Source organism: Bos mutus, chromosome 16 (genome assembly GCF_027580195.1).
Source record: "Bos mutus isolate GX-2022 chromosome 16, NWIPB_WYAK_1.1, whole genome shotgun sequence".
Lineage (NCBI taxonomy): Eukaryota > Metazoa > Chordata > Mammalia > Artiodactyla > Bovidae > Bos > Bos mutus.
The window spans coordinates 42,692,891-42,706,028 of record NC_091632.1 but is presented as its reverse complement, the minus strand read 5'-3'; the positions used below and the strand labels follow the sequence as shown (position 1 = coordinate 42,706,028).

The 13,138-nt window shown below is 44.5% G+C and overlaps 1 protein-coding gene across 2 annotated transcripts in view; it reads right to left on the bottom strand.

Moving 5' to 3' along the window:
* Positions 1-3,751: 3,751 nt before the first annotated feature.
* UBE4B (ubiquitination factor E4B) overlaps positions 3,752-13,138 on the bottom strand; it is a 122,201-nt gene continuing 112,814 nt past the window's right edge. For both annotated transcript variants that reach the window (XM_005892711.3, XM_005892712.2), the window contains 4 exons: positions 12,698-12,889; positions 6,160-6,334; positions 5,453-5,599; positions 3,752-5,129 (listed from right to left, as the gene is read on the bottom strand). In XM_005892711.3, coding sequence (XP_005892773.2) covers positions 5,068-5,129; positions 5,453-5,599; positions 6,160-6,334; positions 12,698-12,889 — 576 coding nt within the window. In that variant the 3' untranslated portion in view covers positions 3,752-5,067. The remainder of the gene's footprint in view (positions 5,130-5,452; positions 5,600-6,159; positions 6,335-12,697; positions 12,890-13,138) is intronic.

The following is a 13,138-nucleotide window of genomic DNA, read 5'->3' as shown; positions in this document are numbered from 1 at the left end:
ATCAACTATTTAGGGCTTCCCTGGTGGCTCAGATGGTAAAGAATCTGTCTGCAATGCATGAGACCCGGGTTCCATCCCTGGGTTGATAAGATGCCCTGGAGAAGGGAATGGCTACCCACACCAGTATTCTTGCCTGGAGAACCCCAAGGACAGAGGAGCCTGATGGGCTACAGTCCATGGGGTCCCAAAGAGTCGGACACAACTGAATGACTAACACTATCAACTATTTACATTGTATTTACAACTATTTACATTAGATATTGTAAGTAATTTAGAGATGGTTTAAAGTACATGTGGAAATTATAAGCACACTACGACATTTTATATAAGAACTTGAGCATGTGCAGACTGTGGTATCTGCGGGGGTCCTGAAACCAAACCCCTAAAAATACTGATGGACCACTGTACTGCCATACAGGAGTGGTGAACGGATCAGACCCGGAAGCCCAGATAGCCTTGATTCATACAACAGTTCCCTGTCCCTTTATACAACTGTTGGTGATTTAAGGAGTTAATATATATGAGGGTGGCTTGTACACAGAACATGATCATAAAATGCACATTATTTACCAACCAAGGGGGATTCCTTCAGCCCAATGCCAGCTGATCCAATCATCAGGTTCATACTATGGCTGTTTCCTTCAATGAAACATATACATCACTATATGTAAAATAGATAGCCAGTGAAAGTTTGATGTATGATGCAGGGTACCCAAGGCCAGTGCTCTGTGACAGCCTGGAGGGAGGAGGGAAGGGAGATAAGGACGGAGGGGATATGTGTATACCTATGGCCAATTCATACTGATGTATGGCAAAAACCATCACAATATTGTAAAGGAATCATCCTCCAACTAAAATTAAAACCCCCCCAAAACAAGCTTACCTATAGGGACTCCCCTTGTGGTTCGGTGGTTAAGAATTCACCTGCCGATGCAAGGGACATGGATTTGATCCGATCTGGGAAGATCCAATTTGCTGCATAGCAACTAAGCTCCGTGCGCCAGACTGAGCCTCCATGCTGCAATTACGGAAGCTTGCACACTCTAGAGCCTGTGCTCTGCAACAAGAGAAGCCACAGTAATGTGAAGCCCGTGAACTACTTAATGAGAGAGTAGCTCTCACTCACTCTCTACTAGAGAAACTTTAGCCAGTGCGGCAATGGTAATGACCCAGTGCAGCCAAAAATCAATGCATAAATAGGGCCTATTTATCTTTCTTTAGCACTTCAGTAACAATGCTGTGAAGTGTACTATTTCACCAAACCCAAAGGTTACAAAATGTGAACAAAGTAACATGCTTGCCTATTTTCTCCAAAAGATATTCTATCAGCTCCTCCTTTTAGAAACCCACAGGAGTGTCACAAAAGGAGTAAGAAGTTATTTTAATCATCTTTTTCTTTAGGATCATGTCTCTTCTGTTCATCTGATTCTCAAGTCCTCCTTCCTATTTGGCCTGCTTCCTTGTAAGCCAAGACCTATTGATACATTTTAAATATTTTGTAATTTAATATCTATAATGAACAGAATAAAGTCAATCCCAAGTTTCTATAAAATAGCAACCCTTACACTAAAGACAGAAATCTCAAACATCCTCCTTCTACAGACAGTGCAGGTGGGAGACATGCTGTATCCAATAGAAGCTCCTTGAAACCTCCGAATTCTGAATTTTCAAAATGATGAATACATCTGAATGGGTAAGGCAGCACTGTATTACATTCATGGGGAGTGAGCAAGTGGGGCATGCAGGTAACATGACAGAACCTGCACCGCTTAGGAGTTTATCATCTGGGTGGAGAGAAGACAATCAGCACATATTCATGAGATGGAGAAACAGAATTGACACAGAAGTCAATATGCATCATAATTGTATAGGCATAAGTGTATACAAACTTGGTAAAAAACCAGAATCGTCTGTATGGTGGGATTATGGGTGATTTTGGCTTTCTTTTATACATATTGTCTGAAATTGTTAATGTGAATCTGTTTTTTAGAAAAAGTTGATTTGGTCCCAAAGTGGTAGAACAGTGGCTACAAGGACTTCCCCGGTGGTCCGGGGTTAAGACCCCACGCTTCCGTTGCAGGGGCAGGTTACATCCCCGGTCAGGGAACTAAGATCCCGCACGCTCCACACAGCACGGCCAAAATAAAAGAAGTGATGAACAACTTTAACAAACCAAAGCAAGATGAAACCTAACCCCAAAGGAAAACCCAGAAGGGGATGATTTATGCTGCAAACCCCGGCAAAGCTTAAGAAATGTGAGCACTACTATTGAAGAAGCTCTACCAAATGGCATACAAAAAGTTAACCCAGATTCTTAGTCCACTCTATTAATACAGATAGGTAAACAGCATTATGTTTTTGAGGAAATCCTGTAACATAAAAAAGATTAAACAAAGGCCAAAGGGAGACTTCCCTGGTGATGCGGTGGCTAAGACTGTACCCTCCCAATGCAGGAGGTCCGGGTTTGATCCCTGCTCAGGGAACTAGATCTCACATGCTGCAACTAAGACCTGGCAGCGCCAAATAAATATTAAAAAACAAAACAAACAAAAAACAACAGAAAAACAAAAGCCAAAGGAACTTGGAAGAGAAACTACACAGTAATACAAAATTCCAAAAGCCACCACTAATATCATCAGAGGGATGTGAGAAGCCATTTCACAAGATAGAATTGTTGTTGTTATAAGGACAATTGTTGTTTAGTCACTCCGTCGTGTCCGAATCTTTGTGACCCTATAGACTGTAGCACACCAGGCTTCCCTGTCCTTCACTAACTCCCAGTTTGCTCAAATTCATGATCATTCAGTTGGTTATGACATCCAACCATCTCATCCTGTGTCACTTCCTTCTCCTCCTGACTTTAATCTTTCCGAACATTAGGGTCTTTTCTAATGAGTCGGCTCTTCACATCAGGTAGCCAAAGTACTGGATCTTAAGCTTCAGCATCAGTCCTTGCAGTGAATATTCCGGGTTGATTTCCTTTAGGATTGACTGGTTCAATCTTCATATTGTCCAAGGAACTCTCACGAATCTTCTCCAGCACAATTCAAAAGCATCAATTCTTTGGCATTCAGCCTTCTTTACAATCCAACTCTCACATCATACATGACTACTGGAAAAACCATACCTTTGATTATACAGACCTTTGTTGGCAAGTGATGTCTCTGCTTTTAAATACACTGGGAGCGGGGGTGGGTGGAGGGTGCGCCAAGGACTTTGGAGCCAGGACACCTGCTCTTCTAACTGAACAGGTGACATTTGGCAAATGACCTAATCCCTCCACACCCCTCACTTTGATCTGCTGGAAAAAAACAAAGATGAGAGTATCATCTTAGAAAATGAATCCATCAACATACAGGCTTTGGCAGAGCTTGGCACATAGCAAATTTTGCAGAAACGCTTTCTCTTATTTCACAAGCTGTTAGGCAAAGTTTTATCAACTGCAGTGCCTAAGATAATGTTCATGAGATGGTTAGCACAGGAGAAAAATTTCAGAGGTCAGTGAAAAGATATTTGCAATAGAGCAACCACCTGAGAACCAAAGACACTGAACACTGCAAAGTCAACCCGCTCGAACAAGCAAACAGTGACAGAAGAACCAACTGGAGCACCGAGACTGACACGCGGGAGGGGTTTCTTTTAAAAATAGCAACTGGCTCTGGTAGAGACCGTGCACCACATGTGAACACATTTGGCTCTTGCTCTTCACCCACCCCTTTGTTTTCCACAAAAAGAAGAGACTCAAAGAAGATTCCTTCTGAATGTGTATCACCATTTATTGGAGTTTGCATTAGGAATTGAACAGAGGACACTGTCTGTGGAGTGGCGGGGGGAGAAAAAGGAAAAGAAAGTATGTTTTGTAGAATTCATTTTTTCAAAACACTTTATGGTTTCAAAATCCTCTTTTACCCCAAAGGAAATTCAAGAATTCAAGTATGGTAAGTGCGGAGCAGTAATACAAAAAGTCTTTCATGTTTATGTGTGCGTGTGTGGGTGTGTGTGTCTGTGTGTGTGTGTTTTACAAGCAGACATACTTCCACATTTCTCGCACCCTTTTTTGCTTTGGTAAGGCCAAGCCCCACAGGACACATCCATACAAACAACCCTGCCTTGAACTCAGAGACTCAGGGTTGAGGAATTTATTTACCCTCATAAAATAACTGTAAAGATTTAGAAATGTCACAGAGCATTAAAAGAAAAACCCAACCCCCCAACACCCAAACCATAAGACATGAAATCCTGATACACTTAAATGCTTCCTTTGCTGCAGCTGTTCCTCAGATTCCTGATAGTGGGCTTACTACAAGGACCAGAGCAATAAGATACTCTTCATTTTGTTTAGAATAATTAGGAAAAAAAAAAAATTAAGGGACATTTCAAAAGAAAAAAAAAATAAAAACTAAAATTCAAATTCTGAAAATATCTTGCCTCTTTTATTAATCATGTCATCTAACACCAATTAAAAAAACAAATACGTGAATATGATATAAAAATACGATCCCGGGATTAACACTTGTTGCAGGCACAGTTATCTCACAGAATATATGTTTGGAGGGCCAAGGAAAGGAGTTTATTTTTGTTTTTGTTTCACTTAAAAAAAAAATCCACAGCAGTGCAAGTAGGATCAGGAAGAGGGTAGGAGGGGGGAGATTCTTTAGCAGCAAAATGTCCAAGGTTCTCTAATCACAATCAAAATCAACGGATATTGGATTTAGTGGGAGGGCGGGGGGAAGATGAAAGGGATGCTGCCCAGACCCATGTGTCATCATCACTAAAAGACTTCTGCTGCAAAAGCCCCAAACTGTGACATATGAAGGACGTGCTCTATTACACAAGCAATCATCAAGTGTGTCCTTCAAGCTTTTGACCACGTTTGTCACTTAAATATATGTACAGGAATTGGGCTCCTCCTCTTGTTCACATCCCTTCAGGTCTCCACCGTCTGGTCGCTCTGGGTGGGCTCATGGTGTATTTTGCCTCCAATGTTTGAACAGCATGTGCACCATCGCTCCGGTTTGCCTCGCTGGCCCTGGCTGTTTCCAGCAGAAGGTGGGCAGGTAGGGTGGTTTAGTGATCACTGTTCTGTTTCTCTCTCATCCAGGCGTGAATCTGTTCTTTCAGTTCTGGCACTGAGAAAAGAAAAGGAAAGAATTAATGCCCTGGATGGGCTTTTCCTGAGAGATGATGCCTGCAGTTCACTATAAAGAAAGGGCCATTTATACCCTCATGGAACCGAAGACTGACAAAGAGGACATGAACAGTAAAGACTGGAATTCTATAGCGAAAAAGAGCAAAGAATGTTTTGTGTCTTTTCTGTTACAAAGTGTCAGAAACCATGGAGTGTCTGGATTTGTTAAATTTCCCCCTTTTGGTTACTCTCTGATACAGGATTTTTGGCCCCACTGCTCAGGACAGGTGCAGGCACTGCGGCTCAAGCTCTGCCCTCCTCTACCTGGTTCCAGCATGCTCTCTGTCAGCGTCTGTCGGTTGAAGGGGTCCGTGGGGGAGTTCAGCAAGTGCCGCAGGATGATGGAGCGGTCCATGATGGTGCCGGAGGGCAGTCGCACGGGGTCAGTCATCAGGGTGTCCATTAGAGGGTCTACAGAGACAAAGCAAAGCAAATTCTAATCAAACAATAGCGCCTACAACTGAAAAAGAATACAAAACAAAGTCCCTCCTATCAGTGAAAAATAGAGCAGCAACCAAATGGCCCAGACCAGGCCCCGAGGTTTAGAAGGAAATCAGCATTAGATAAATCACACACTTGGCCTTTTGCAGAGAGCAAAGTACCCTTTTGTCAGCTACTGAGAGGAAAAATTGGAGGAAAAAAGACAGTAAGACAGACACAGCAGCAAGCAGTGAAGGCGGCAGGCTAGAATCAACCCTTCCTCTTAGTACTCCTCATAATCCTTGGGACATACGAATCCCTGCCTGCAAAGGCAAGGCTGACCTTAGAATTTTCAGGGCTTTTATCTGGTTTGAAATCAGGCTAAGGATTTTTTCCCCTTGTCATTTATAATATGAACTAAAATTAGGCAATGGTAATTTCAATTTCAGACCAAGAGTCTCAAAGAGCAAGGAGAACACAGAACATCTTCTAATGTTATAGGTTTCAGGTTAAATCAAAGAATTTGGTATAAGAAAAGTGGGTCCACTCACCTCTGAACTCGTCTGGGGCATCACTATAGTCAATCTCTGCCCGTGCATTCTTAGCCACAATCTCCTCTACTTTCTCAGCCAAAAGCTTGAACTTCTCTATCGCTATGGTGGATTTGATTCCTGCCTTCCGCATTTTTGAAATAACTTCTTCAAACAACTCTTTGCTGTAGGATCTCTGCAAACGAGGAAAGACAACGTGAGATGTAAATATAAATGGAAAAAAGAAACCTAAAGAAAATATCCAAAGTAGGCTCTGTTTTCTAAAAAAGCCCTAAAATTATAAGTATATATAAGTATACTTTGACATGGCTATAAATACATAAAGACCGGGCTAATCCAAACCAAACTGTACAAGGTCATTACTTTTGGAAGCGGCTTTAGGACTGAGGCAAATGAGAGGAATTAAAAAAAATTTTAATTACTTCTACAGCAGACATGCATTTCTCTTAAAATTTTAATATTAAAAAGAAAAGGAAATCTAGTCTAGTTCAGTCTTCGTAAGGCACTCAGATGGTAAAGAATCCGCCTGCAGTGTGGGAGACCTCAGTTTGATCCCTGGGGCTGGGAAGATCCCCTGGAGGAAGGCATGGCAACCCACTCCAGTGTTCTTGCCTGAAGAATCCCCATGGACAGAGGAGCCTGGTGGGCTACAGTTCACGGGTCGCAAAGAGTTGGACATAACTGAAGGACTATGCACAGCACACAGAGACCCAATACCCTGCAAGAGGAGGTAGATAGTTCAGTTCTTTTCCCTAAAAGTAAGCATGTGAAATCAACCCAAACAGAGTTCATAATCAACAGGAGCTTTCTCCCATTCTTTGATGCTTCTTTAAGATCTTTTAGTTTAATGCTATTATATGTCAGAGGCTCGGCTGATGGGAGCAGACAGGGATTACGCCTGTGAGAGTGGGAGGGATGACCAGCAGGGTAAGCCCCACCACAGATCCAGGCGACCCTGGACTTCAAACCTGGCTTCACCATCTACCCACTGTGTGGTTTTAGGCAAGGCTCTAACTCTCCTCAGCCCCAGTCTCTTTGGGTGTAAAATGCTGGTAGCAACACCTACTCTACAGATGCCTAATTTATATCAATCACTGCCATTTCAAAAGAGCAAAGTATATCATATTTGGCATTTACACTGGCCACATGCCACTTTAGTGACACAAAGATAGGCGGGGAATGATTAAATCAGTGACCTGTGATTTCTAAACGAGGATTCACAAGAACATACATCTGTGGGATAAATTCATCTTAGTACTTGCGTTTTCTCAGAATGCTGTATTCAAAGTCCTCAGTCTTCCTTCTATACTTTTTTAAACTTCAGTTTCTAAATAAGTGCACATACTCATTCTCTCTCCATACACACCCATGCTCCTTATTCAATCCATGTGGGAAAAGAGCAAAGAACGAAGTGTTTTTCTTTTTGCCTGGGCCTAGCAATAATAGTTGTAGTTTCTGAAACTAAATTACTACTTTAGTTCAACAGATACTTTATTTTGTATCTACTTACTATGAGCCAGATAAGCCACCATCCCCATCCCCTAGGGCTTCCTTGATAGCTCAATTAGTAAAGAATCTGCCTGCAATGCAGGAGACCCCAGTTTGATTTCTGGGTTAGGAAGATCCACTGGAGAAGGGAACAGCTACCCACTCCAGTATTCTGGCGTAGAGAATTCCATGGACTCTACAGTCCATGGGGTCGCAAACAATCGGACACGACTGAGTGATGTTCACGTCACAGGGAAATAAACGGCCAGAAGTTCATAGTCAGATGCTGAAAAGGCAAAAATGCACAGCGTGGCTGCTGCTGTCCACACCACTGTGATGATTCACCTTGAATGCCTCCGTCCAGCTGGTGTTCTCGAAAACATCACCCACTCTTATTTCTCAGAAGAAATTTTGGATTTTCCTGGCAATACAGTGATTAAACCCTCTGTGCTCCCCATGTAGGGTATATGGGTATAATCCCTGGTCAGGGAACTATGATCCCACATGACACATGGCACCCCCGCAAAAAAGATGATTTGAGTTTTTAACTGACTGACTTGTGCCTGCTATAGAGTCAACTTCTAAGATACAGCAGTGGATAAACATTATCAGAAATCAAAGGGCACTTATGATAAGGGGACATGGCATTCAGTGTCAAAGAGCAGCAGCATCAATTAATCAAACAAATATAGATTACTGAGCTGCTGCTTCAAGTTCAGCGTGGATGGGACTGGAGAGGAAGCAAAGATGTTGTCCTTGACATCAAGGATCGTACAGAATGAATACAAAATTAGACATAAAAATATCTGCAAATTATGTATCTGATGTAGGTCTAGTATCCAGAAAGTATTAAAGAACTCACACAGAATATATAAAGAACAAAACAGAAAGGATCCGATTTCAAAAATGGATAAAGGGTAATTTCCTGGTGGTCAAGTGTTTAGGACTCCATGCTTTCACTACCGAGGGCCTGCGTTCAATCCCTGGTCCATGAACTAAGATCTAACAAGCCACTTGGTGCAGCTAAGGGGGAAAATAATGGATGAAGGATTTGAATATACAGTTCTCCAAAAAAGATACACAAATGGCCAACAAGCACTTGTCATTAGGGAAATGCAAATCAAAACTACAGTGAAATACCACTTCACTCCCACTAGGGTGTCTATTAAAAACAAAACAAAACAAAAACACCATAAAATAGCAAGTGTTGGTGAGGATGTGGAGAAATTAGAACCCTCGTACACTACTTGTGGGCTTGTGGGACTGTTAAACACAGAATTACCATATGACTCAGAAATTCTACTCCTAAGTATATCCCAAAGAATTGAAAATAGGTATTTATACAAATGCTTTGTCTGATTGCTTTGCAGCCCCATGAACTGTAACCCACCAGGCTCCTCTGTCCATGGAATTCTCCAGGCCAGAATACTAGAGTGGGTAGACATGTCCTTCTTCAGGAGATCTTCCTGACCCAGGGATCAAACCCTGGTCTCCCACACTGCAGGCAGATTCTTCACAGTCTGAGCCACCAGGAGACACGGGTTCAATCTCCGGGCCAGCAGGACCCCTTAGCCACAGGGCAACTAAGCCCCCTGTGTCGCAGCTACTGAGCCTGCGCTCTATAGCCCACGTGCTGCAACGTGAGAAGTCCACGTGTCACTATGTTCCACAACAACAGAAGCCACCGAGATGCGAAGCCTGCGCACCGCAGCCAGAGAGGAGTTGCCCTCCACAACCAGGGAGGAGCTGCCCTCCACAGCCAGAGAGGAGCCCCTGCCCTCCACAACTAGAGAGGAGCCCCTGCCCTCCACAACCAGAGAGGAGCCCCTGCCCTCCACAGCCAGAGAGGAGCCCCTGCCCTCCACAGCTAGAGAGGAGCTGCCCTCCACAGCCAGAGAGGAGCCCCTGCCCTCCACAGCTAGAGAGGAGCTGCCCTCCACAGCCAGAGAGGAGCCCCTGCCCTCCACAACCAGAGAGGAGCCCCTGCCCTCCACAACCAGAGAGGAGCCCCTGCCCTCCACAACCAGAGAGGAGCCCCTGCCCTCCACAACCAGAGAGGAGCCCCTGCCCTCCACAACTAGAGAGGAGCCCGTGTGCCCCATAAGACCCCGGTGTCTTCGTAAGACCCCGGTGTCTTCGTAAGACCCCGCAAACCCAAAAATAAATAACTGTTAAAAGAAAAGGAACTAGGTACTGATACATGTATAACAACTTTGAAGACATGCTACATGAGAGAAGCCAGACACAAAAAGTTACATACATTGTATCATTCCATTTATATGAAATATCCAGAAGAGGCAAATAGGCAAATATAAAAATAGGTAAAATAAAGACAGAAAGCATTTAGTGGTTGCTAGGGGCTGGGGTGAGACGGGATAGTGGCTACTTAATGGATACAAGACTTCCTTACGGGAGTGACAGGGTGTTCTGTAACTAGAGAGGGGATGCTTGTCCAACACTGTGCCTGTGTAAATGCCACTGGATTGTACACTTCAACGTGGTGCATTTTGTGTTATGTGACTTTCACCTCAATTAAAAAAAAAAGTGCATAGGAGAAGTGAGATTTCAGGTGGGCTCTTTACTATCATTTTTTCATGAAACATGGTGTTAACAGACAGTGCTCCAGGAGCATCAGATTGCCATCCATCTGTCCGGAAAGCACAGGGAGATGCAGCCCTGGACACAGCTCCCAAATCAGGCTAGGGCCTCTCTTTCAGGCTCTCCGGGCTTTGGGCACAGCTGTCCTGTTGCCCGCCCCGCTTCCTCCCACCCTGACCAGGGGCGCTCTGCTCAGACCTGTGTGTAAAGCTCAGGGCTCCTTGTACTGGTGTCTCCTGTCACCTGTCCTGGGCACCTGTCTCCCCCCCGCTCTCATGCGTGGAAGGCTCTCTGCTTCTTTTCTTGCTCGGCTGCCACTTTCTTCTTCCTTTTGTCTTCCCAGGAAAATGAGACCCGCCAGACGGAAGCAGAGCAAATCAACAGCGCTGCCCCCAAAGGAGATAACAAAGTGCTACCACCTCCCTGGAGCCTTCCAGTCTTCCATCCTTCTGCCCCTCCCCGCCACCCAGACTCTCTTCCAAAACAAGCCAGTTGGCAGGCCCCTCACTGGCTTACAGCCAACATAAATGCAAAGTGTCCAAAAATCAAGACAAACATCACACTGTACAACACAGCAAAAAACCCACTTAAAAAGTGTTCTTCTCTCCATGGTGTCACCAGCACTTGTGTGGTTGCTTCAAGGGTCTGGAAGAACAGGGCTCTTGAGACATTTAAGCAGACCTGAGGGCCACCACAGGCCAGCACCAAAATCCACAGGCGTTACCAGGGAGTGTGGATGGTTTACTGGTCACCAAGGAAAGCAGTAGGAAGCAACCCTTTGGTTTTCACTGTCTCACTGGGTATGCTGTGTTCACCCACACTGCAAACTTTGTGTTACACTAACTTCTTGTGTTGTGGCGGCCACAGTAAAACCTACCAGGAGAAAAGGCAGCAGGCTAATGACCCTTTGGAGTCCCTGACTGTAAGAGGGGAAGAGTCCCTGGGGACTTCTCACACCTGACCTCTGGCTGGGCTGAGGCCCCGTTCTAGTCGGCCTGCTGCCCAAGGCGGACGCCCTGAGCTCACATGGTGAGCGTTTCCATTTCCTGTCCCTCCTACGACTACCGTTTATCCTCCATTTCTCAATATATGCAGTATTATACAGTGGCAGACGGGAGAATCATTTCAGCATCTCCTCAAAATAACTGCAAACACCTAACCTATTCCTTTACCACTACTTTTTTGCAGAAAAACTACTTTAGACATCTGTGGTTTTTTTCCATTGCAGGCACTTTGTCAAGACCACATCTCCTGCTTATATCTAAAAGTACCTACTACGCATGTGACGTATGTCTCAATAAAGCTTTTACTGGAAAAACACAAAAAAGGACCTGCAATTTCCCTATTTTGACCTCTAGATGATATGTAAGTAAAGAACCTTCTGGAGGGGACTTCCTTGGTGGTCCACTGGTTATGATGCCGTGCTTCCAAGGCAGGGATGCAGGAGATCCAAGATCGATCCCTGGTTAGGGAACTAAGATCCCACATGCCGGTCAGGGCAGCCAGTACATAAATAAATCAACAACAACAACAACAAACCTTCTGGAATTCCTAGTGACAGTTACCCTGAGAGGTGAGTAATATCTGGAAAAACAACACGAACAAAGATGGAGAGATGGAAACGAACATGGAACGTTGGGGCATTTTAAGCGGAAAGCAGAGAAGTTGAGGACAGGGACTCAGGGCAGACACTGGGGAGGAGCCCTGTCTCTGCCCCACGCTAACCTTGTGGCTCTCTAACCTCTGTATGCCTCCAAGGGCGTGAGGAATCCAAGGGAACCTGTATCGCAGGATTTTGTGAGGGTCAAAAGTGAAACATGAAAGGTGGTTAAACCCTGACATGTGGTTAGTAACCATTAGTTACTAAGGTGCTGAAGATGCTGCAGGACAGAGGAATGTGGAGGGAGAAGAAGCCCCGTAGATTCTGAAAAATTAAAAGTCAAGGCTGGACTGGGGTTGCTGGAACTAAATTGGCAGCTGTGGAAATGAAAACCACAAAATGGATGTGATCACCAGAACTCAAGGAATAAGGGAGGGAAGGATGTAAAAATAACAAACAAGGTCTGAAACCTGGAACCACAAAATTAACAGCAGCACTGAAGCTGAAGAGACTCCCTGAGAAAACAGGGTTTCTTCTGAGCTTAAGAGATTTGTCAAGCAAGGCCCTTAACGTGACGGGTTACAAACTCAACTTGATATGGATCTGAGAGCCAAATCCGCTCTTTATGTCCAAAGCAAAATAACCCGTTCATCTCCATTTACACCAGACAAGTTTCCCTTGCCGCTGTGGCTGTTATTTTTTACAGCCTAAAAACTTTCCAAGCTACATTTTGCAATGTGTCCCCTTCCTTGATTTCCAGTGGGAAAATCCAGAAACAGAGGGACGTGCACGGAGTCTGCCAGGACATCCACAAGGAAGCAAACTCAAGTCGCCCGCCCCCCAGGCACTGACCTGGTCGTCAGCGATGGCTTTCGCGAACCGGGCACAGTCCAGCTGCAAGTAAATATCGGTCAGTTGGTCCAACAGCTTCTTTGGTTCAAAGCCATATTTCTCGGGGTTTTCAACTTTCAGGTCACGGCACTTCGGGCCACAGAGTTGCTGAAGATTGAAGTTCAGCATTGCGGCCAATCGGGGTCCAAGTTCCTAGGGAATCACAGGATAACAGGGCAAGTCAAGCTGTCAAGTCAAGTAAGGAGGACCAAACACTCCCCTTTCAGAGACTGCAGGGCCAGGAATTGGCAGGATAGACGTTCAAAGAATCCCTTACCTGTGCTACATCATATAAGCTGAAGAAGGACATTCTATTCAGGCTTCTTCAGCCTTCTCTTTACTCTCCATTTCTAAGCCAACAATTCTAATGCTTAATAGAATGCTGCAGCCTGATGAAATATT